Here is a 24,786-nt window from a genome sequence, read left to right as displayed (position 1 = left end):
TACTAAAAATACTATTTACTAAATGAGGAACTTGGTAGGCCTCACTTCAGATATCGCATTGCAACGTATTTTGTATCTCCTTTCCCTCCCCAAGTCCTCCTATACAATGGATATCAAGCTGGTGTTTGAACCTGAGATGAAGAATTATGTTGCATACCAAATTTTATTGCAACATCACTATGCTTAAGGGGAATAGTGCATGGCAGAGTGTGTCTCGCATCTTTCTTGGCCCTCTGGAAAACTCAAGCTGGAGACAGATTCTTACATGCTGGGAATACCTAACTGGCAGATCTAATGAGATTTCATACAGAGCAGTCCCCACAACCCCCTGGGCTCCCCCATTTGTGCTGTGCAGAATTGCCTTGCTCTCAGTCGCTTCCTCACTGGCCTTCTTTAAGATGGCATGCCATTGCCCTGGCTGCTGCTGCACTTCCTTATTAGTTGCCAGTCTGCCTGCTGGCACTGCCGACTTCATTAATGAAACCAGGCATGCGTGCTGAACATGCCACAGAAAAATGGCTGATTTCCTGGAGGGCGCCTGGGGATTTGCACAAAACACTTCCAGGGCATTGTAATGGGTGGCACTTGAGGGTGCCCTGGATCATTCATCCTACACATCAGGTGACCAACTGAACCAATGAGGAAGCTGGAGAAAAGAATGGCTGCACAGAATCCAGCCCAGTAGATTGCCTGCACCCTGAGCTAGCAGCAGATTGTTTTGTGGTCTGTGGAGGGAGACTGAGAGAGGAGAGGCCAGCCAGCCACAAGCCAGTGAGCTGAGCCACTCCAAAAAAAATTTGAGAAGGGGGGAAGAGAGAGAGAGGGGAGACACCATGAAGTGTTAATTTCTTTATTTTTCAGTAAAACACAGCAAGGGTACAAGCCAGCCAGGTACAATCCAGGCACCCATTTATTGGTTTTGGTGGGTTGAGTTGCTTTTGTTATACTTTGCTATGCTATTATTTTAAGAATTCCATCTCTGCCTGGTTGTGGGCAGGAGGGGAGGGAAAATCATTTAACATCTTTATGAAACTATACTTATTGCATCTCTGGCTGGGGAGGAAATAATTTTAAATCTTGATGAATTTATGTATTGCATACATCTCAGGGTTGGTGGGGGAGAATGATTATTTTAAATATTAAATTAATACATCTCTGGCTTGGGAAAGGATACTTATTTTAAAAATTAATTTATTTTATTCCGCTGTATCGCTGGTTTGCGGGGAGAGTTTGTGATTTAAAGCAAGGCTTTGGTCCAGTTTGCTTATACAGTGTGCGCCCATGTGGCTTTGAAAAGGTCAGTGTAAGATACTGACCTGGTTTGCACTTAATGACAGCCCATTTAACATTGGGCTCCTCCTGCGTGCTCACCACTTCTTTTGGTCAACAACCTACGACCTGCCTGCTCATACGTTGTTGAATATTATGTGCAAACCCAGAGTGCTGGGCTGTTTAGGGGCTAAGCTACACAGTAGGTAACTTATGGACTGTTGTCGGGTTAACCTCTGGGTTGTTTAGCCCCTAAACAACCCAGCATTCCGAGTTCACACATCACATACAACACCCTATGAGCGGGCCATCATAGGTTGTTGATTAAAAGTAAAAGTGGCTGGTGTGTTGTTGTTTAACCCATGGGCTGTCGTTACACGGAAACTGGCCCACTAAGGGTGCACTCCTACGCATGTTTACACAAAAAAAAGTGCTACAACTCCCAGCATTCCTCAGCAAGCATGGCTGGTTGGGGAATGCTGGGAGTTGTAGGACTTGTTTCTGTCTAAACATGCATAGGATTATGCCCTTAGATCTTGCTACACCTAGTGTAGCAAACTAGGTGCAGTTGGCTCTGTCTGTGCTGACCCCTTGGCTTCCCCTCTGCCAGTGGCCCATCCTCTGCTACCCAGCCCCAATAATCACCAGCCACCACTGAATGTAGACAGTATATAGAGCTGAATGAAACAGAAAACACAGCTGGCCTTGTCAAACTTGGTAGTACGAGCAGTTCACACTGGGAAGGATGAAGCTTTCACATCACAGTGGAGCCCTAGTCTGGCACCTAACTCTTAGTCTTCCCTTCCTTCTCCTGAGAATGGTAAAATGAATGGGCTCTCTGGACCATAAAGCACTAAGACGCCAAAAAGCCAGGGCAACAACAGGAGTACCAAGTGGCAGGCTGCTTCCTATCCATCCTGTACCTACAGACCTAGAACCTGAGTCACAGGTTCCTTCACATCTGGAGATTGGAACAGAACAGAAGCACCGAACCCTGCAGCCAGTCCCACAAATCAGAGGCTTCTATTCATCCTTTTATTGGATCCAGTTTACATGGCCAGTTGCCGTGGTTCTAAATTTATTGCTGGGTAAGGTCCCATTAGGGGCCGTGGTGGCTTAGTGGTTAAGACGCTGAATTGCAGACTGGTCAGCAGGACAGCAGTTCGAGACCTGAGTGCTGCGTGACAGAGTGAGCTCCCGTCTTCAGTCCCAGCTTCTGCCAACCTAGCAGTTCGAAAGCAAGAAATTGCAAGTAGATAAATAGGTACCGCTTCAGCGGGAAAGGTAACAGCGTTCCGTGCACCTCGGTGTTCAGTCATGATGGCCCCATGACCACAGAAGCATCTTCGGACAGCGCTGGCCTTCGGCTTAGAAATGGAGATGAGCACCACACGCTAGAGTCGGACACGACTGGTTGGGGACACCTTTACCTTTTAAGGTCCCATTAATTTGTCTTGCATTCCTGGCTTCACATTAATAGTCCTGCATTCCTTTGAGAAGAAAGCTCTATGCATGACAGATAATTTTATTCATCACTATTTCACACAACCAAGTCATGAGTATAACGCAAAATTTTAAAGTGAAAAAGTATAACAAATATCAACTTCACTGTACAAAATTCCTGCCATGAAGGTGCTTCTGCATAGGAATTAACATGTTGCAGGTATGTAGATGGTAAAATATAATGATTGGACACCTACATACACAGTGTTAATTCCTGCGTTCCATCTGGTGATTTGGTGTCTTATGAAGTAGCCCTAATTTTAAGTCTAGTCCACAGTCATTAATAATGTACAATAGCAAGGACAAGGGTGGGAGTGGAAGAAGGTTCTGTGATACATGTGGGGCTGAAGATATATTTGCAAAACCCAAATATAGTACTGAAAGTATGTACAACTATTATGGACAGTTGGAATAGTATTAGGCTAATAAGAGTGGAGGACAGGAAGGCCTGGCGTACTGTGGTCCATGGGGTCACGAAGAGTCAGACATGACTTAACGACTGAACAACACAATAAGTACCGTATTGTGCAATTGTATTTTTATCATCCCAGATTCCCCCCCCCCGAGCATTTTATCCATGCTTTATAGATTTCATTTGGTAATAGTTGGCATCTCTTTATAATGATACAATTGTACATTTTCACTTTATCCCCCTTCACATTTAAATCCTTGAAGGGGGCTCCATATGACTATGGATAAGCAGGGCTGCCCCACTGGCCCCACCCCTGACATTACAGATTCCCAGGTCCCACCTCTGATGTCTACACATCGAGCATGGATGTCTGGGGGTGAGGGGGAAGAGACCATACATCTAGACCTCTAGACATGCAGGCTTCCATGCAAGCTAGAAACCTGTGCAATTGGTCTACATATGTAGGCTTTTCCTCTGCAGACATCCATGTTCAACATCTGGACATCAGGGGCAGGGTTAGGGAAGCCATATGATGTTGGGGACAGGACCAGTAGCACGGTTGCAGTTCCCCTTAAGCAAATGGAGTCCCTTCATGCAATTAAGGCATGAAGGAAGCTTTTGAGTGACCACTTTTTCTTTTATTTTTATATCCGTACTGAACTGATGCTTCAATTTGTGCAGGAATGGTCTTTTAAAAATTGCTGGTGCTTAAGTGTCAGAGTGTTCTTTTAAAATTGTGTCATGCAGACTGCAATCCTATACATACTCACCTAGGAATAAGTGAACCTGGGATCCCTATTGAACTCAATAGGACTTCCGAGTAGACATGTATAGGATTGCACTGACAATCAGTTTTACAGAATCATCTCTTTTCACTTGTAGTACTTTCTGTAAGCATTCTGGCACCACATTGGCAGGGGGTAAAAAGTAAGCTTTGCTTTCATTTTTCCCAAATTCGTGTACTGATCAAAACACATTTGAAAGGAAGGTGGTAACTCTCAGTTTCACCCTGTAGGAAACCCAGATTGGAGTCCTGACTACTGTCAAGAATCCAGAATTCAGTGTCAGGCATGGTGTCGTATTTGTTGAACTCACCCTCTTTTTCTAAGAAAACAGACCAGGTGGAGAACAAAAACAGTTTCAGTATACAAGCAATGCATATAACTCAGCTAGCAGCTTGATAAGGATGAAACAAGAAGAGCCTAGTTTTAGTCATTTTGGCACCAGGTGAAGAGTTTATTAGTTTCCCAGGCCTTTGAATTTGTATTAGCATTAATTTTAACCTGTGACTGTGTTTTTGTGCTCTTTTATATTTCTATTGTTGTTTTTATTGTTAATGAATTTCAAATTGTTTTATTTCTTGTTGTGAGCAACCCTGAGAACTCTGTTGTAGGACAGCCTATTACTAGTTAATAAAGAAATAAAATAAATGATAGCAAGTTCATATTATAGCTATGTTTTATTCTTTAGTTTCTCAATCACTCTCTGTGCTCTAGTTTTAAACTCATGTCACGTTTTGCTCTATATAAGTCCAAACTTAAATTAAATTGATGTTGTCAGTTTTATAAAAAGAGGCAACAGTCCGGAAAAATAGGAGGAACCAAGCTTGTTAGTCTACAGTAGTTTATTAGTAAGAAGTGCACAACTCAGCATACCATGATATTAACAGCACTGTTAGGTTGCGGAGGCCTCTGTCTCACTACTTTTCTAAGATTGCTGATGTGCTCCCAGTATTTTTAAACATCTCAGCCTCTCCCTTTGTCTGAAAAAATTCTATTTGTCTGAATCCAATTACAGGAGAGGGGAAAGTGTTTCTCACCAGCTAGAATATTTTAAAGTACTTTATTTCCTGCACTTTGACACCAAGGGGAATCTACAAAAACTTTTCTGGCTCTGTTTCTATGGAAATGAATGTTGAACTAGTTGAAACAGAGCAAGTAGTTTAAAACAATCACTATATGGTCCTTGTTTAAAACGAGGCATCCCATGTTTGCATACTCTGTCTCTGTTTCTATGGAAATAGGAATGAACACAAGCAATCCAACGACACACAACTTTTTCTTATCTATTCCACTTCTGTTAACAAAAGTCCTACAAATTCTATTTTTCACTTACATTATAAAATTAAAATGTCACAAGCTGAAGTGATTCTGCTGCATGGATTAAGCCAGAACCTGGATGTTTGAAAAGGAGATTTCCCATCAGTTTGAATTCATAAAATGGAAAATAGGGGCTTATTCCTATTTAAAATGGGTGGTGGGAATCAACGATCCTAGTTGTAAAGCTGAATTAAATCAACTCTGGTAAAGGTGATTTTATTGATTTCAGTAGAAGTCAGAATTAACTGTTTGCAATTGCTATACAGTAGCCTGAAATTTTTGCTATGGTTTCCAGATACTTTCCCCATTTAACTGAAGTAGCAGTATGATACATGTTAGTTACAACATCAGATCCTTTGTGATCCAATCAAAACTTCTTAATTACCATTTCCACTATACAACTAAAGTCTTTTATTTAGTTTATGAAGACAATATATAGCTGAAAAACTTGCACTAACTTTCCTGAGCTTATTAGTTGCTCTATTTTTGCTTTGCATGTATGGATACAATCCATCTAAATTTTAAGTCTCATTGATTTTAGTGGCAGAGATTTAGGCCGCAATCCTATGCAGGTTCAGATAGAAAAAAGTCCTGTGTTGGCTGGGGAACACTGGGAGTTGTAGGACTTTTTTCTGCCTAAACCTGCATAGGATTGTGCCCTTAAACATGCACATAACTCATCAAAATCAATGGGACATATTAAAAGTGCTTATTGTTGGTTGGATTGTGCTATGTTAACATGTACTGATGTTTTGGTCAAGCAGTGTTGTGTTTGTTTTTGTACTCTTACTTAAAATACATTAATAAAGCACTATTACAGAAAACACCGCATATGTTTTATCCAGAGCATGACATTTGGGCACACTCTATTTATTTACTGTACTTCTAAACTAACCAATAACCAAGTTCTTCTTATCCAAGTCCAGTAAAACAATATGTTGTCCTCATATAATATGCAGTCTTTCTGCAGGATTGCCTGTAGGACTGCTGTTGTGGTGCGGATGCTGCTGTTACAGAGAGTGGGAATGCACAGCCAATAAGGGAATACACTAACAATGTTTTTTTAGAAGTAAATTAGAAAAAAAAGTTCACAAAATGGCATGGGCTGGGACACTGGGTGCCTCCAGGCAGATGGCTCTTAGCACTACCAACCAAAAGACATAGTGCAGCTAGCTATTCCGTCTTGTCCCCCTTAATGGATTTTTGGTGGTAAGAAAAGAGATGTAAGAAGAAATGCTGGGAAAACACAGGAGGGCCATAAATGGAAGGTGGCATTTGAAATTCCCATAAAATTCCACGAATGACACAGGGCAATAAAAGCCTAATCTGGAAGCACCCACTGTCATTCATCACGAATGATGGGGTGAGGAATCAATTGGTATTAATAAGATGCAAAGTGTTTTCCACCCCATTGTGAAGAGACAGCATGACTGAATGCACATTATAGCTGGCATAGGAAGGAGTTACTTCTACTACATCTACTCTGTAGATTGATTTAAGCACAAACTGATTTAAGCCTCATCGTACAGTGCTTTGATATACAGGGTTTTTCCAGTCGGAGGACTCCTAGCACTATCACTCAAAAGTCATTGTGCAGGTATTCTGTCTTCTCCTCCTTAAGAGATTATTTTTCTGGTAAGAAAAAAAGACATATGATGTGGGAAAACATGGGGGGGGGGTTACAAATGGAAGACATAATCTGGAACACTCCACCCCGTTAAATTATGTGTGTGAGGCAGGGCAATTGCAGGATAAAAGCCTTATCTGGAACCACACAAAGTGGGGAATTTGATTACAGAATCAAATTCATGATGTTAACCTAAGCTTCCAGGTGAGATTCTTATTGCACCATCACAGTTATTTTATGGGGGTCCAGATGTCATCATCATCCACTTGTAACTCACCCATCTTTTCCCACTGCTTCGTCCATCTTTTTTCTTATTGTGGAAAATCTGTTTTGGAAGGAAATACAGAAGATGCCTTCTTAGCACTAGAACCCTTTCATCTGGAAGCATTTCTAAACCCTAAAGACAAAATTTAGACTAGCAAACCATGCCTCTCAAATACTGCTTGGAGAAATATAAACACCACCACCTTTGTAGAAGTGTTGTGGTAGGCGGCAGTATTGCAACCGAAACTCTCCCCATGACCTGAGTTCGATCCCAGCGGAAGCCGGGTCTCGGGTAGCTGGCTCAGGTCAACTCAGCCTTCCATCCTTCCGAGGTCGGTAAAAGGAGTACCCAGCTTGCTGGGGGAAAGGCAGTCACGACTGGGGAAGGCAATAGCAAACCACCCCGCTATAGTCTGCCATGAAAACGCCAGCCCAAGCGGCGTCCCTCTAGGGGTTAGTAATGACCCGGTGCTTGCACAGGAGTAACCTTTCCTTTTCCTTTCCACAAGGAAATAAATAGTACATATATAACTATAATCAACAGTAGTGTGAGGTAGAAACTTGAAATATGTGGCTCTCATTTACAGGGATTGATGTTACATCCTGTTCTCTTAGTAATAAAAAGTTCAAAAGGTGTTTTGAGCATGATTCTTGCATGATAATTTATTATACTAAACCATAAATTATTAACCCAATAAGCAGCTTAGAATCTGTGCCAAAGTGGCAGAGTGCTAGTCTAACCTACTTAGTGCTACACAGAGCAATCCTAATTGTTTACCCAGAAGTAAGTACTTGAGTTCATTGGTTTAGGATTGCAGCCTACCTTAGTTATCCCGAATTAATAAACACGGAGCATAAGGGTGTGCTCTTGTGTAGATGGGGGAGATCCGTGTTAAACAGTCGTTACTGAGTACGCTCCCGTAAAGAGTGGGAGTTAGGAAGGGAAGGGCCAGAGTCAGACACCGAGTCCAAACCAGCGTCCCAACTCTGGCTCACATCAGCTTCAACCCCACAAAGCTAAACCTGCAGACCACCCTCGCGCTCCACAATCGCAACGATGGAGTGAACAAGGGACTGTATCCTGTATTAGTCCTACTTACAGTAGACCCATTGAAAGGAATTGGTCTTAAGTTAGACTAACGTGTGTTGCACTTAAGAAGCGCTGCAAGCGCAGGGAAGACATTTGCCCTTGCAAGTGAATATGGGAAAACCTCATAGCTGGGAACCGTTTTTTTATCCAAGTCCCACCACGGGGCATTAGGTCTTCCCACAGAGCTAATTCTTGCCCTGCGAATGACAGCACGCGCCAGACGCGAAGCGGGGGTGGGGGGAGGCTGAAGCTGGAGGCGGCATATGGCTGGGACTGAAGAAGCGAAGGCCCCGTCCGCTGGCCCGGATTCTGTGACCTTTTACGCCGCTGAACAGGGAGGACCCGCCGGAGTTTTCTAACCAACCTAGAGCGAAGCGGCCTCCGCGGTCCTGTTAGGAACCCGCCTCGCTCAGCAGTTTCCCGAGGAGAGAGCAAGCGAGACGGACCATTTCCGGCTGCGGCAGGCAGCTGGGCCGGCCGGGCTTTCGTCTGCTCCGCCGCGCGCGGCTACTGGCGGTGGTTATCGCTGATCATGGGCGCCAAGCGCGATAGCCCGGCTTCGGCCAAGCAGCAGCCGCCTCCTCCTAAGCGGGCCCGCACCACCGAGGCAGCGGAGTTCACCGGGACCCAGTTCAAGTCCATGCTGCGCGACCCCAGCGCCGCCATGAAGGGTGAGAGGAGCTGTACCGCTGCTGCTGTTGTTTCCACGTGCTCGCCAGACCGGATTGGTTCTGGACCACCCCCTCCTCCCTTTCTTTCCCCCTGCTGTTTGTTCCTTGAGCCGTAGCCAAGCACTGGGAATCCTTAAGCCAGCCTTCCCCAGCCTGCAGCCCTCCAGATGTGTTGGGCTACAACTCATAGCATCCCCCAGCCAGGTAGGAGCTGTAGTCCTACACACCTGGAAGGCACCAGGTCGGGGTAGGTGCACTAAACCAATTGCCACAGTGTCCCCACTACCCCGGGCAATTTCCGTGTTGCTGATTTCTGTTGCTGATTTCTGTAGCTGAATACTGTCTGCTCCCCCACCGATTATGTTGTTCAGTATTTAAGGCGAATTAGGCACTCGATAAAGAACTTTAACCATTACTTGGTATTCCCAAGCAAGGTGAAAGTTGAAAATATTGGGTAAAATCCAACATAAGTCCTATGTAGGGTAGCCCCACTGAAATTATTAAGACTTCAGTTAGTCACGACTAACATAAATCCCGTTTATGTCAGTCAGTCTTCATACGTAGGGCTTAGGTTGGATTTTACCCATTCTCTCCACCCCTGTCTGTCTTTCAGAGTATACCTATAAAAGGAGAGGCATCCAATCTGCATATTGATTGTGAACCCTTGGTGGTGGTGTAGTTATTACAGATTATTGTAACTTTTGGCCCTTCTAATTTGTAATACTTCATGTCAGTCCATCCTTGCAAGTTCTTATCGTATAAGTAATTCCAGATTAATTAATGCAGAGCAGGAAGAGGGAGTGACGCCTTATATACTGCACTGTCTAAAATCACATGGTTGGAGGGGGCAGAAAGTTAGGAGATCAACCCTGTCCTCAGGAAGGGAAGATTGCTCACATCTTTGATGAATTAATTTTATTTAGGGTGCAATCCTATGCATGTTTAGACAGAAAAAAAGCCCTACAATTCCTAGCTGGGAGTTGTAGGACTTTTGTCTGTCTACGGAATGCTTTTTTTCTGCCCTTAAACACTAATAATTAGTTCTCCCAGATTTACTCAGGTAAAATAGACCACTGGTATAGTGGCATACTACCATAGGACATACATATGCATTTCTCCTACATTGTTATGGTGGACTGTACTAAATCTACTTTCCTCTTTGTTAGGACTGTGACATTTCTTTGTCGACCTTTGCTTCTGTTCTGTTCACATCACATTTCGCAGCGGTTATATTGGTTAGATAGTAATGGCAGCAATGGGGAGAGGGGGTCTACCGGACAGGTGTTGAATCAAGATGAGAGCCAGTGTAGTGTAGTGGTGAGAGTGACGGACTGGGAGCCGGGAGATCCGGGTTCTAGTCCCCACTTGGCCATGGAAGCTCACTGGGTGACTTTGGGCCAGTCACAGAATCTCAGCCCAACCTACCTCACAGGGTTGTTGTTGTGAGGATACAACGGTGAGGAGGAGGATAATGTAAGCCGCCTTGAGTTCCTTGCGAGAGGGAGAAAGGCGGGGTATAAATGCAATAAATAAATAAATAAATAAATAAATAAGATGCAGGATCAAATCTCAGTTCAGCCATGGATAAACTAGGCCATCTTTAAATTGAGAGTTAGAGCTGCAAATCAGTACATGAATAAAGCCTGTTAAGTAGTTGGGTTGCCAGTCATAATTGGTTAACATGTTTTGAATGAAGCAATAAGTCTTTGTTTTGTTCCAGGTCTGGAAACATTCATATCCATCGCTAAATCGTTACCGTCAACAGCACAGTATGATGTTATAGAAGGATACATAAAAGTTTCTATCGAATGTGCAGAAATTTTAAAACTTTTGGATGGTGAAAGGCGTCCTGAAAGTGAGGTCAGTATTTCAGTTGTTGAATTTAGCATTCTGTGATTAAGTGTGCACTGAGGCATGTGTTCACTTAACAAGCATTGATTTGCGTCATAAAGGCAACAAAAAAGAGCAAATTACTCATCTGGAACCTCAACATTATTAAAATAATATTTATTTTCTGTCCTGTTTAGTGCTATGTGTGTGAAACACTTGATAGTTTTTCTTTGCCCTCACAATAAGCCAGTGAAATAGTTCATATTTTTTGTCTTGCAGGATTTATGGCCTATGCAGTTGCTACCCTAACTCTTGTCCCACATTCTCTTGCAGTTACACATTGGTTGCAAGAATTCTGTTTTATTTTCTCAGCCCTGGATGTATTGTGTTTCATACCTAAGAAAATGTGATTCTTCTCCTTACATTGTATTCCTTGCTATTGTGATTGTTATTAAGGATATGGCTGCTCAAGTATCACAATAACCACCCCCTGGTTATCGTCTGTGTGTCAAGGCTGCAGTCCTCTACCAACTTACCTCAGAGTAAGCCAATTGAACTCAACAAGTCTTACTTCTGAGTAGGCATGTATAGGATTGCATTGGCAGTAGCTGTCCACTCTCACTCTGTGTAGCCTAAGTTCTGAAGCAATCTTGCAGTGCTTTTTAAAAACAAATGTTCAAGATGCAGGAAAACTATATCCTGTCCCTGATAACTGACTCATTATTTCATGAATTTTTACTGCTTAAAATTATTGTGTTTTTATTTCCTTGCTGGCTATGCACTTTCTCACTCTGCTGGAGCACTCACCCAGTCATGCATTGAATAAAAAATTGCAAATAGCAGAATGGCTATTTTGCTTCCCTGCCTAGGGAGGGGGTACTATGTTACTGGCATTGGATCTAGGATGGTGTGAGAGTACTCTGCTAGTTACAAAGAGTTAGGTCAAGTCCCCTTCCTCCTATATTAGGTATGCAGAGTTATGTGAGAACGGCTCTCCATGTGCAGAAGGGCTTCTGAAGAGGAGCACATCTGCTAAAATCCTTTTTTAAATGCAGATTTTTTTTTTAAAATACATCATCACAAGGTTGAATTGTCAGTTGTGGGATATGGGTCTCCTTTAAATCTAGACCAGCATGGAGAACCTTTTTTCTCTCTCATGGGCCATTGACTCACAGAAAACATCAGTTGTGGGCCAGACATAAGTAAAAAGAGGGATGCCATTGAAAGCAAGGATCGGACAGCTGACAGTGGGTTGATCTGAGCCTTCAAAGGTGAAAGTGCAGAATAAGTCAGTTGTCAGCTGGCTCATTCTGTACTTTCAGAACTCTTCTCAGACATCAGCGCTGGGTAGCCCAGCTGTCAGCGCTTCTTAGGTGGGAGGCAGTCCAGCACGGAACAGCCTCCTGCCTGAGGAGGGATTTGAATGGCCAAATGAAATGAAGCAAAAGGGCCAGATTTGGCACATAGGCTTTAGGTTTCTCACCCTTGTTCAAGACCAATGTACAGCAGTACCCAAAGCTCTAGTTCTGTGGAGAGCTACATTAGGACTTCATGTGGCTACAGTCCAAAGCTCTGTCTGTTACAGATGGTTACAAGTCTGGAGCTTTGGGGATGCAAATTTTGCCTTAATATTTTGTGTTCTGATTTAGAGTTGACCATTATAGAAGGGGTGTGCACTTGCTATCTTTTTTCATTTCAAAGCTTGCTTTCTTGTTGCAATGTAATATACCTTATTTAGGATGATGATTTTTTATCTAGGATGATGATCATCCATTTAGTAACATTTGCTCTTCCATTTTTATCTTAAAAAGAAAGTTTAATCAAATATTTGAATGTTGCAGATGCTGCTAATCTTTCATGCTCTAGAAAGCATCTTGTTGCGAACGGCAAGTGATCTGTCCCATTTTCATGTTGTGGGGATGAACATAGTAAAGAAGTTGATTAATAGCTCCATGAAATTAATTTACGCTGCTCTGTACTCTGAAAGTCACAAGTAAGTTCGCTGCAAGCCAAAGGTACAGCCTATAGTGGCTAGCCTGAAACAAGCTTTGTTTGGAACCTCAATGAAACCATTTTCCCATTGGCTATGATCATGCCTGTTTAATCCTGAGAACAGATCTTAGAACAGCACATAAAGAACAGACTGTGGAACAGTATACAAAGTACCCTTTATATCTGGTTCAGAATTACCATCTCCCAATGTTGCTGTAGCTTCATCCTGCATGGCATATCCTGCATTGAGCAGGGGGTTGGATTCAGTGACCTCCAAGGTCCCCTCCAACTCTGATTCTGTGGATGATACTTTAATTTGCCATGACCTTTCTCTACTTCCTTTTGCTTCCAGATTCATGTATTTATGATGATGATGATGATAACTGACTATAATAATAAGTATATTAACTAAAAACCTGTTTGTCTTTAATGGTGCCCCTAAATCTGCTATTGATGTGGGCTGCCTCATAATTTCTAATGGTCGGGCCAGCTTTGAGACCAGAATGTAATGGGGTTTAGCCTGGAAGAGTGGGGTATAAAGACTTGGACTATGATCTTCAATCATGTATCTTAAAGTGATAATACCAAAAATCCTAGGTGTTTTTCTGTGTGTGCATATAGTATTGCTGTATCCATGACATAGGGGGAAAATTACTGCATCAGCTCTTAAATTGTGACAGTTATTGGCCCTGTTCTGGAGAGCTACTTAGGGTACAATCCTATGGGGATAGGTGCCCGCCTCTGAATTCAGAGGCAACCACCTATCCAGTGCAGGGCAGGAGAAGCACAGAGGGGATCGGTCCCTCCATGCTTCTCCTGCCCTGCATTTGTGGCTAGATGGCCAATTTCAGCTGTCTAGCCGTGGGAAGGCGGAGTGGGGGAGGAGGCTGCCAGACGACACTGGCATTTCCGCCTTCCCTGCCCTGGCACGCCCCATTTTGGCCACTCCACGCTTCTCTTCCAAGCGGGGAGCACGGGGCCTTTCCACGCTGCCCGTGAGGCAGCGCAGAAGGTGGGGAAGGTCAGTTCCCGAAAAACCACATATCCTATGGCCGTCTAGCTGCTGACTAGTGGCCATAAGATTGCTCCCTTGATCTGTTCATATGGAGTTGTACAATGACGCTTTCCCTGACTTTTTCAACCTTTAGTCCTTGTACAACTTTATTAAAAGCTGCAAACAGCTTTTAATAAGCCTCTTGCAATGTAGTGTAGGGCTAGGCTTTAGGTTGTGACAGTCAAGAGAGAGTTCCATTGCAAGTATATATCCTCCTGTGCTAATCTCCTTGTCAAATGCTTGAAGTGCATGAGATAAATATTCCTGAGTTCACCTTCCAAGCAAATATTGTCATCAACAGCTGATATTGTGCAAGCATCACTCCCATATAGCTTCCTTTACAATGTGCTACACTGTTAGTACAAGTGCTTTTCATCATATGCATAAGCAGTATTTTGGCTGTTGCTTGTGTGGTGGTAGTTTTTCCGTTGCTTTTGTTCCTAGCATATGCTTGTGTTTGTCCTTTAAAAGGCAGAAGGTCCAGCTTGGTACAATATTTATTACTTTTATATCCCACCATTTTTCCTCCAAGAAACCCAGGGCGGCTTACATAATCCTCCTCTCCATTTTATCCTCACAACAACCCTGTGAATCTGAGAGTCAATGAGTGGCCCAAAGTCACCCAGTGAGCTTCATAGCTGAGTGGGGACTTGAATCTGGATCTCCCGAGTCCCAGTCCAGCACGCCAACCACTACACCATACTGGCTTGAAAGTATTTCCCAGTTTAGTTGACCAAAAGCCTGGATGCCTTGCAGAATTTGATTTCCATGGTTGTGGTCCTTATTCAGGCTTAGGCTCTAACAGGATACATAGTAGTAATCACATTCCCTTTACATTTAGCAGCAGATTTTAAGAAAGGGTTAACTAGTTCAATAATAGTGACAGGGTAAGCTCAACAATGTAACACTGTAACCTTGGTCAGTATTACCCCATAGCACTGATGGAAGGCTGAGGCTGACAGAGAGAGAGTAGTTTGGCTAAGGCTATGTGTTGCGTTCATGGCTGTGATGCAAAGGATTGAGCTGCACTTCACTATGCTACCCTCACTGTTAGATTCATAGGAAGAAAGATTCTCCACTTTGAGAATCTTTATTTTATTTGAAAAGCAGATCATACATTTTCTAAATAAAATAAAGTAAGAGTGGCTTAAACTCTATGTATTAAAGGAAATTTGAACTCCCTTTTCCCCTTCCCTGGCTTTCCTTAGTTATGCTTTTCAAGAGGCACTGTCATTTGTTCATTCCTTGTTCACGCAAGCCTTCTGCATGAGACAGATGGCACATGTGTGTTGCATGTTAAATAACTTGAATATATTTGGAGTGACTGGATGCTACAGGGCATCTGCTGAAAACAGCATGCTTTTATTTCAAAGATGTCAGTTCTCACCTTTTAATTTTTCATTGGTTTGTTTGCCTCTGTATCGTTTAAACAATGCCCATTCTTCTGCTTTATTTATACAGAATGTCTCGTCTGTGCCTCACCTTGCTATCAGCGATGGTGGCACAGGGGCCAGATGCTGCAAGAGATGTCTACAGTCACTTTGATTTCAATAATAAATTCCTACCTAGTTTGGTGAAGAAGAGAGATTATAAGGTAAGAGAAATAAGTCTGCAATAAGTAATGGATCAAGAATGCTTGTTTTCTCTGATGTTGAAAGTCAGCAAGTCTCCTATATTTTTATCTCTGAGGTTAGTGCTGTTTCTGTTTCCTTCTGTTTCACAGAGAGCCTCATAGATTGTTATTTATGTTTCACAGAGAGTCTCATAGATTGTTATTTATTCATTTACATTTATAGCCTGACATTTTTTCCTCTTGCAAGGAACTGAAGGCAGCTTACATGGTTCTCCTCCTCTCCATTTTAACCTCACAACAACCCCGTGAGGTAGGTTAAGCTGAGAGTCAGTGGCTGGCCCAAAGTCATCCAGTGAGTTTCATGGCCAAGTGTGGACTAGAATTCAGATCTCCCAAGTCCCAGTCCAACACTCTAGCCACTGCACCGCAACTGGCTTAATGACAAATCATGAGAGATATTCATTTGCCATAAATGTAATCAGTTATATTTTATATCAGTGGCAGTCCCAGCCAACACTCCAACCACTACACCACACTGGTTCTCCTTGTAAACTATTTTTTACAGTATCAGTTGTAGTAGTGATAGTAGTGAAAAAACTGCTGAGATCTGCATGTTTTTGGATAGGAGCTGCTTGCGTTTGTAAATAAGCATATTCCATATTTGTTTGGTGTTTCTCACCAAAGAAACTCGCAAAATCTGAAAAACATGCAAAGCATGATCAAGAAAAGAAAGGCAAGCTTCCCAATCTGAGTTGAGATGAGGATAAGACAGAGGGTTCTTCAGAAAGGACCATAACACAGTGATAGAGCACATGCTTTGCATGCTGAAACTTCCAGGCTCAGTCCATGGGAGCTTCAGTGAAAGGATCTTGGGTAATGGGGCTGGTCAAGTCCTCAACTTTAGACTTGTTGCTGGTCAGTCAGTCTTAGGGTAGGTAACCTGCGCCCCCCCAATGTTGTTGGACTTCAACTCCTATCAGCCACAGCCAGCATGGCCAGTGGTCAGATGATGGGAGTTGTAGTCCAACAACATGGCCACAAGTTCCCTGATGTATAAAATACTGGGCTAAATGGATTAGTGGTTTGTCTCAGTACAAGATAGCTTCAGATGTTGTGAGATTTACTCATCTCACTCTAAAAATCCCACCTGCACTTTTATGTTGCTAGCTAGCCTTGTCTGCAGCAATAGCACATATGTACGCTTCAAAGGGGCAGTGATCCACAAGGGGAAAAATGTATATGCTTCTGTTCTTGATTTAAATCAGGTTTTTTAAAGTTCTCACATGTTGATTTGACTACAGTACATTTTTTTGGTGCAGCATTTGTATGGAATAGCTCCCACTTGAAAAAGTCAGAAGTTACCATTCTGACGTAACATTCACTTTTTTCATGTGAGCGCTATTTCACACAAATGTCATCTCACAAAAAATGATAAAGCAAAGTCACCATGTGACTTTCACAGCAAGTACACATGTGTGCACACACACACACGCACATATTGAGCCTATGCATTGATTCAGAAATTTCAAAAAGGCACATGGTACACTTCTTTGGGATTATACAGGTGTGTGCCTGGAGGCTGGCTGGTCAAGTCCTCAAAGAAGACTTGACCAGCCTTGTTACCCATGTTTGAATGCTGTCCACACCAGAAAGCTGTTAATAAAAAGCTGTCACATTAGGAAGGTTTATTTGTCTTCCTGATATTCTAGCTTTCTGTGTGCAGGGAAGTTTTTGACAACATGTTTTAAGTGTTTGAATTGGCTCTGAGATAACACATTACTGGCATATCAGTGCTGCTTCTTCAGTTGGTCCTACGTAGTTCAAGCTTTTGCTCACATTGTCTGTCTTCCTTCTATGTTTATGTATTGAATAAGCTGCGCCTAATCCCCTGGGAGTTGCATTGCTTGCGTTTTTTGTAAACATGCAAGGAAACCACAACAGCCAAAGCCTTTGTACATATCCAGGCCACTGTGGAGGTAGCAACAACCCTACATAAAGTGAGTCTAAGATTCTCATGGATGGTAAAACAGGAAAGTCCATCCACCCCATTAAATATATAAAAAATACGCAAATACTTCTGCTTTTAACAGTCTGTGAATGGTGTGTTTAAAACTGCAATCGTGTTCTTTGTTTATATGTATTTAATATGTTTTACAACTGTTGCAATGTGGGCATTTGGGTTTAACGTATGTGCTGAGTATCTGTTAACATTTATTTAGGGCAAGCCTGATGTCCGTATGGCATATATCCAATATGCTCTTTCCTTTTTAATTGCTGGCGACAACACAATCCTTATGCACGTCCTGGAGTTAAAAGGTATTTCACCAGTATTGTGTCTTAAGGGGCTAAATCACTCCCTCTATTAGTAAAGTGCGATGTCTATTTCTGGACTTTGTGGGGGCCTAAATTCATTGACAGAAGCTTCAAGAGGGAGTTGCTCGCTTCCCGTTGCCCATGTCTTGTCTTGCCCAAGGCGGTTAGCTGTCATGATATGTAAAGGGAGGACTTTGGCTTTGCAATGTTGCTATTTATATGGACAGAGGCAGGGATTAAAGAGCCCCTCGCTTAAGTTTTGGAGTAAGTGTTTTGAGTTGTTTAGTGGTTGAAGGTATAAGCAGGGTCCTTAGGACTGAGAGTATGCTGTGGGCTGGATGGGCCTTTCCCTGGGTATTCTCTATCCATATGGTAGATATTTCTGTATAAAATGAGTTCATAATGTCAACTACCCTTTGTTGTGATACGTGTTCATTATTTATTCTGAGTCTATTCACTTTTGGTTTACCTTATAGACCAAAATATACTCTTATACATCAGTGGAAATACTTCATGTAATTAATTTCATTTAAAAAAAATGCTTGCTGTCTTCCAATCACAGTTTTAACACTTCAAAATGGCTTATAGATTTCATTCCAGATATTTTAAGGACTGGATTAAAGGAAGACAGAATTTCTACAATTAGCCTTCTACTTTCCACATTGGCAACTAAGGTACACCCTTGAAATGGCTTTGTCCTTAATATCTTCTTTGACTGATGAAAATAGCTTTACTGTAGTTTTCCAAAGAATCTCCACTTACTGATTACTTGATGTTTTGCTGCAGTTTGGGGTTTGTCAGCATTTCTGTTATGAGTTTTTTCTTTGAACATAAAATGCTCTTAAGAGCTGGAACCTATAGTGTTGCAAACCAACTGTTAATAAAGTTTTAAGTACCTTGCACATATACATAATCCTTTGCGTGGTGAGGGTTAGATAGCAATGAAGGCATTAGTATTAATTGTTTATGATGCTTTAAAGAGTAAATTCCGGTAGAAATAACTGGATACTTAGGGTCTCATCCTAAGTCTTTCTGACGTATTCACTTTCCAGAAGGGGTAGCCATGTTAGTGTGTTGCAGCAGAAACAACAGAGTCTTATGGCACCTCTAAGACTGACAACATCAAGGGTCTTCCAATGTGATACATGCTATATATCTGCCAGTAATGCTGTTCTGCATTGTACATAAGACAAATAGGTTAGTCTCTACACAAAAGAATAAATGGATACAAATTGGTCATCAGAAAGGACAATATTTAGAAATCAGTGGGAGAACATTTCAGCCTTCCGGGACATACTGATCCTGGAAATATGATCTTATTGATCTTAAAGTAGCCGTTTTTGAACAAAGGAGCTTCAGAGTGTGAAACTACTGAATTTCAGTTTATTAAGAAGTTCAGTTCTCTGAGCTCTGGCCTGAATCAAGGTAACAGTTTTTCTCTCTGTTATAGGTATTAATTAATTTACCTGTGCCAGAATGTTTGTGTTAATCTCAACACATCTTTATGAATGGTTACTGTAATTATTTTACATACATTTAAGCCTTAACATGATAGTTGACGTCTAGTTTTTGCATTTCATTTTCGTCTGATCTCGCTACTTACATTTTTGTTTAGTTTTTTACTCTATAGCCATATGTATATATATATCTGCCAACTTAGCATAACCATGCATCTGATGTAGTTTCTAGTCTATGAAAGCTTATGGCATACTAAATTAGTTAGACTTTAAGATACCACAAGACTCTTGTGTCTCTTTCACAAGACTCTGAAGTCTTGTGAAAGACTTCACAAGAGTCTCTTTCACAAAACTCTGAAAGTACAATCCTATGAGTGTTTAGACAGAAAGAAGTCCTACAGCTCCCAGACTTCCCTAGCCATTATGACTGGCTGGGGAATGCTGGGAGTTGTAGGACTTTTTTCTGTGTAACCATGCATAGGATTGCACCCTTAGCTGTTTTTGAAGTAGTCAACATTTTTTGTGATGGGGCAATCAACGCTGTGCTAGTAGAATCCCAAATTATAAGGATGTTATGCCAGTGTTAGCAGATGTGCCAGTGGAAATATTTATATATTTAAATAATGAATAATTCTTATTGTAGGGGGAAAATGGCTACTGAATATCATGCCTCACTTCTATGATCACAAAGAACAGGCTTTATGTTGCATCACTGACAAGCGTGTGCATTCTGCTCTATGTATGTTCCCCACTCCTGCAGTTTGTTTTAGTTTTGATGTGCCTCAAACTATCCACAAAGGTACTTGGTTGCTGGGCCTGCCAATGTATTTCAGTGTACTGTATAATGGGTGTGAAGATATAGGCCAGTATTCAACTAGTGCACATGATGTTGTGCTAGCAGAAACTAGGTTCCAAACTATGCACAAGAGGAAAACCCAACTAAAGTTGAATTTGTGCGTGTGGTTGCGCATTACACTTGCACAAACCAATTGTGCAACCAGTTGAGCAAGCATAATGCTTAACTGCTTGCACTACAGTAAGACTCTGCTGAACTCCAGTAGCACTATTTGAGTTTGTGGAATGACACCACTGGATATTCCCCATAACTGTGTTACATTTGAGGACTGAGCTAGAGCACCCATGTATGTTCTGGAAGATGAATCCATGGGATCATGGTGCTATCTCATAGGAAATCAGAGCCCAGTGACTGCAATGATTTTGTTGTTCTCTTTTAGTTGTGTCACTATATTTATGTCCTTAAAGGTTACCTCTTTTTTGTGTTATTTTTAAAAATAAAAGTAGTCTTTTGGAGCATTAAATAATGGATTCATCTTATTTTTGTTTATGTTTTTCAGTGCATAAATATTATGACACATTTGGGCATCTCCTCCCTAGTGATGATTTGGTTTGCCTTTACAGCTGTATCCAGGCCCAATATGTAACTTTTGATCTTGAGGAACTTCTATTCTGCTTTGTTAATGGAGAAGGGCAATAAAAAAATAACAGCTTCAGTTTTTCTGCTTTACACCTGAAATTTGAGGATGTGTGTTGTGTTATTTCTAGGTAGTTCACAATAAAAATATCAGTAAGACCCAGAAGGTGCATTTTTTTACCGCAGAAGTATTGAACCACATTGCTTCGCTCTATCGTTGGAATGGAATCCCTGATGTCAGCACTGAAGATGTCAAGGTATAGCAGTGCCTTCCCATCTTTCTCTGTGTTCCTAAACTGTGTAACTCAGACAGAAACAGTTACCCTTGTATATTACCTGAAGAGAAAAAGGAAAGGAAAAGAAAGGCCGTGCCCAACCTCGTGTAGTAAGGTGAAATTATTTTGCCTAATGTAAAGAGTAGCGATTTATGCTATTTGTGGAGAAAATGGTATCCAGTTATGTCCAGTGTAAGCAGCTACCGATAGTATACACAGTTGTAAATACCAAAGGAACTGAAAAAAATCTCTTTTCCTCTGCCTCTTTCTAAACCAGCATACTTGCGTTGAACAGAGAACTTCCCCAGCTTTACCCTGGGCCAGTTTGCACAACGCAGTGGCTTATCGTGGTTTAATTAACCCATAACTAGCCCTGGTATGTGCGACCGCCAGTTTTGAATATGCCCTGATTGGAGGTTGCATTGTATTGTGCGAACCCAGCCATTGTGGAGATTAATTGGGGTTAAACAATCCACACTTAACCCAACTAATTGAGGGTTAAGTGTGGGTTGTTTAATCCTCGATTAAATCACGATGGCCAGGTTGATACAACGTGCCGCAAACCCTGATTGCCCCAGTTAGAGGTTGCATATTCATAATGGTGGCCACACACAGTATGGCTAATTGTGGGTTAATTAATCCAGGATAACCCTCCGGGTCATACAAACTGGGCCAATGTTTCATTGTTCAGTATTGCTCCCCTGACCATGGTGGAATGTTTGCGTTTTCCCCTTCTCTTGTTGCAGAACTCAGAGTCAGAGAGACCACGGAGTGAAGGAAAAAGAGTTTTTCTTTATTTAACGCGTGGGCTTTATGGCTGGAATTACTTCCAAAGAGCCAAAAGCCCCGATTTACATCAGCAAATTGTTTTTATAGACATTATGACACATATGCAAAATCTCCCCCGCTCCTTTCTTTGTGGGTTTGCAGTATTCAGCATTTCCTCTCCTAGCACCATTGTTTATAATACAAGAAATGGGTTATAGGGTAGCCATGATAAGCAGAGAACAGCAGAGAACATGATATACATATCACTATGACCTTAGCCTATATGATATGGCTGCTACACTCTGAGACTCTGCGAGGTGTTGTTCATTGTTAGGTCTCCATTTGTCATGTCATGACTTGTGCATGTGAAGGTGTGACACTGGGCCATCTCAAATTTTACTTCCCAGCTAGAGGGAATATGCAGCAGGGCCTCTGGGTTGATCCATATTGCCCCAGCTAGAAACATTATACCAGGTCAGACTACTGTCCACCTAGCCCAGTATTGTCTACTCTGCTTTCCAGGAGCTCAGGCAGGGGCCTTTCACAGCACCTGTTCCCTGTTCTTTTTAACTGGAAATGTCAGGAATAAAACCAGGGAACGTCTGTCTGCAAATCATGAGCTCCACCACTGCCCTATGGTCCCTTCCCTTTTGAGTATACTGAATGAATCAACACTAATAAACTTTAATTTCTCCCCCAATGTTTCTGTTCTTTGCAGGCTTCCCAGGATCCTGAAGAGGCAGGAAAGCTCCTCGTCAGAGAACTGGTTCATAATTTTTTAATGGATCTCTGTTGTTCTCTAAAACATGGCATTAACTTTTATGATCCAAATCTTGGCACATCTGGCAGGTAATATATTCAAGTGCTTGAAAATCTGATATTTTTTTCCAGCTCTGTTTAAGCTTAGAGCTAAATCATTTGAAGTATTTTCTTCAGTCCTGCATTTCTTTTATGGAGTGAGTGTTGGAGCTCCATTCTGTGGCCGCCATATAGAAGGGAGGGATTGATGTAGTAAGACTTCCATCTCTTGGCTTCCTCATCTAGAAACCATAACCAAACATCTGTATCTACTCCCACCCTTGATGCTTTGAGCTTGACCGCGTTCTGGCTACTCCTTGGCTATCTTCCAATCCCAAGTTTCTTTATTCCCTCAGCTTCCTGTTAAGTCTCAACTCCAGAGTGGGCAATATCTGTGGTCTTCATATGAAACCAAAGTGATTTTTGTGGGCTTTGTAGATTTTGTTATAATTATGGGAATCTCTACTTTGATTTAAACATAGAAATGGGTTGACTGGGGCTTATTTCCCCTATGGGAGTTGCAGTTATTGTATAACAGCCTACCTAGTTGAAGGTTCTCTAAAATGCTGACCTTTGGCTGTGAGAGATTTTTCTACATGTGCAGGCAGTAGCCCTCTGTGGGAGAGTGGTTTACCTGCTGTAAGCATCTTATTTGATTAATGGTCTTACGAACTTTATGGTTGCAGAGAAAAGCTTAAAATAGGATGCTAGTGAGGTAAAAAAGTAAACAAAAATAACCTGAAATGTATTGGGTTGGATCCAGACTTAGTCATACTGCAAGTAGACCCACTGAAATCAATGGGACTTAAGTTAGTCATCAGGAGTAGCTTAAGTCCCATTGATGTCAGTGGGTCTGCTTGAAGCATGACTAAGTCTGGATCCAAACTATTGTCTTTGATTCCAAATATCATAGAATTTCTTGACTTTGAGGGAATGACTCATAATTAGTTTTCACAGTACCTGGGCTATCTGTCATCCCCGTGACTCAAATTCCCAGCTGATACTGGCTCTATTCAAGTGCTCAAAACAGGGTTAAAATCAATGCATGAGGAAAAGGAGTGCTCCAGACCCACCCCTTTGCTTCGTTGCGTTTGTCACCCTCAATCCATGGAGTACAACAGTCTGAAAAGGACAGGTTCCTGTATCTGGAGGATCTCTATTTGAGCCAGGACACTGGAAAATCTGCATTCTGTCTCATATGGAGAACCTCCATGGATACAGGAGGCTGTCCTGTTCAGACTGTTGCCCTCCACAAGTTGAGGACAACAAATGCAACAAGGGAGAGGGGTGAGACTGCAATGCTTCTCACGCATTGATTTTAACCCTTTGTTTGAATGCCTGAATAGGCTACTGTTTCTTGCAGATGAAATGGAATAAAATGTGTTGCTAATTCGTTTATCTAAAGTGCCTAGATTAGATTAAAATCCTATAATTTCGGTGGCTGTTTTAGGTTCTCTCTGTCAAAAGCAACAGCAGATTTTAGACTGGTTATAATGCTGGCCTGCATCCCAACAACCACATCACTAGTTTCGTGCACCTAAGGGAGCTTTGGACTGTTGTTTCTCAAACAGCAGCTCCCCTTGCTTCATGGCAAGCCTGTTTTGAAACGGAGGAAAGTTTGAAAAGCAGTTGGTGAAAAAGACGGGGGATCCGACTGTCAAAGGGAAAAGTAAAAAATTCCACTGAGCATTCTCAAGCCCCTAATGTAGCTCTTTGGATCCAGGCCACTGTTAGCATTTTTGTATTTTGATTATAATGATGATGACAGATGGTATTATTGTGATTGTTCTTTCAACATCTGTATTAGAGGAGGGAACTTGGTGCTTCTACACTTTCTCCTGTGTCTAAAGACTGCTGTAGAAGATGAAATGGTTGCTGATCTTATGGTGAACATTTTCAAAGTGTGCCCAGATTTACTGAACAGATACTTCAAGGAGTCCCAGTATTCTTTTGTTCCCAGACTAAAATCAACTTGGCTAGACAATATGAAATTGCTGAGGAAGGTAAGAACACTATAAAGTATACCTTTTTGTACATGAAAATGACCCTTACCAACATTTCTGCTGTTATTGAGATCATAGTAATTTAAGTGTAATTTAGTAAAAAGGATCACTTCAATTAAGGACCTGTTCAAGCATTGCTTACTGTGGAGAAATCTCAGTCAAAACTTTGGGCACTCTTGCTGTTCTCCCGCACCTTCTCACCATGTGAGTAAATAATGTCTGATCCAAGCTGTGCTGTATTTGTGTAAACATGGCACTTCTCTGGTTCCCCCCTCCTGTCCAGATCTAGCCCCCGCCCCCCATATGCAGGCAGCCACACCAGCTGAAGTTTCCAAACCGTCTTTTAAAGAAGTCCC

At 41.9% G+C, this 24,786-nt stretch overlaps 1 protein-coding gene across 1 annotated transcript in view; it reads left to right on the top strand.

Moving 5' to 3' along the window:
• Nucleotides 1-7,820: 7,820 nt before the first annotated feature.
• The window catches only part of URB1 (URB1 ribosome biogenesis factor), a 68,731-nt gene continuing 51,765 nt past the window's right edge, over nt 7,821-24,786 (top strand). Inside the window, exons 1-9 of the mRNA XM_084843589.1 lie at nt 7,821-8,935; nt 10,656-10,795; nt 12,607-12,758; nt 15,273-15,405; nt 17,604-17,700; nt 18,286-18,371; nt 20,718-20,843; nt 22,348-22,478; nt 24,235-24,430. Of these exons, the coding sequence (XP_084699715.1) occupies nt 8,797-8,935; nt 10,656-10,795; nt 12,607-12,758; nt 15,273-15,405; nt 17,604-17,700; nt 18,286-18,371; nt 20,718-20,843; nt 22,348-22,478; nt 24,235-24,430 (1,200 nt within the window). The 5' untranslated portion in view covers nt 7,821-8,796. The remainder of the gene's footprint in view (nt 8,936-10,655; nt 10,796-12,606; nt 12,759-15,272; nt 15,406-17,603; nt 17,701-18,285; nt 18,372-20,717; nt 20,844-22,347; nt 22,479-24,234; nt 24,431-24,786) is intronic.

The sequence above is a fragment of the Heloderma suspectum genome, chromosome 3, assembly GCF_057233095.1.
Source record: "Heloderma suspectum isolate Gila_16-S chromosome 3, 16-S_ref, whole genome shotgun sequence".
NCBI lineage: Eukaryota > Metazoa > Chordata > Lepidosauria > Squamata > Helodermatidae > Heloderma > Heloderma suspectum.
The sequence above is the reverse complement of the archived record's forward strand: the minus strand, read 5'-3'. Positions and strand labels throughout refer to the sequence as shown.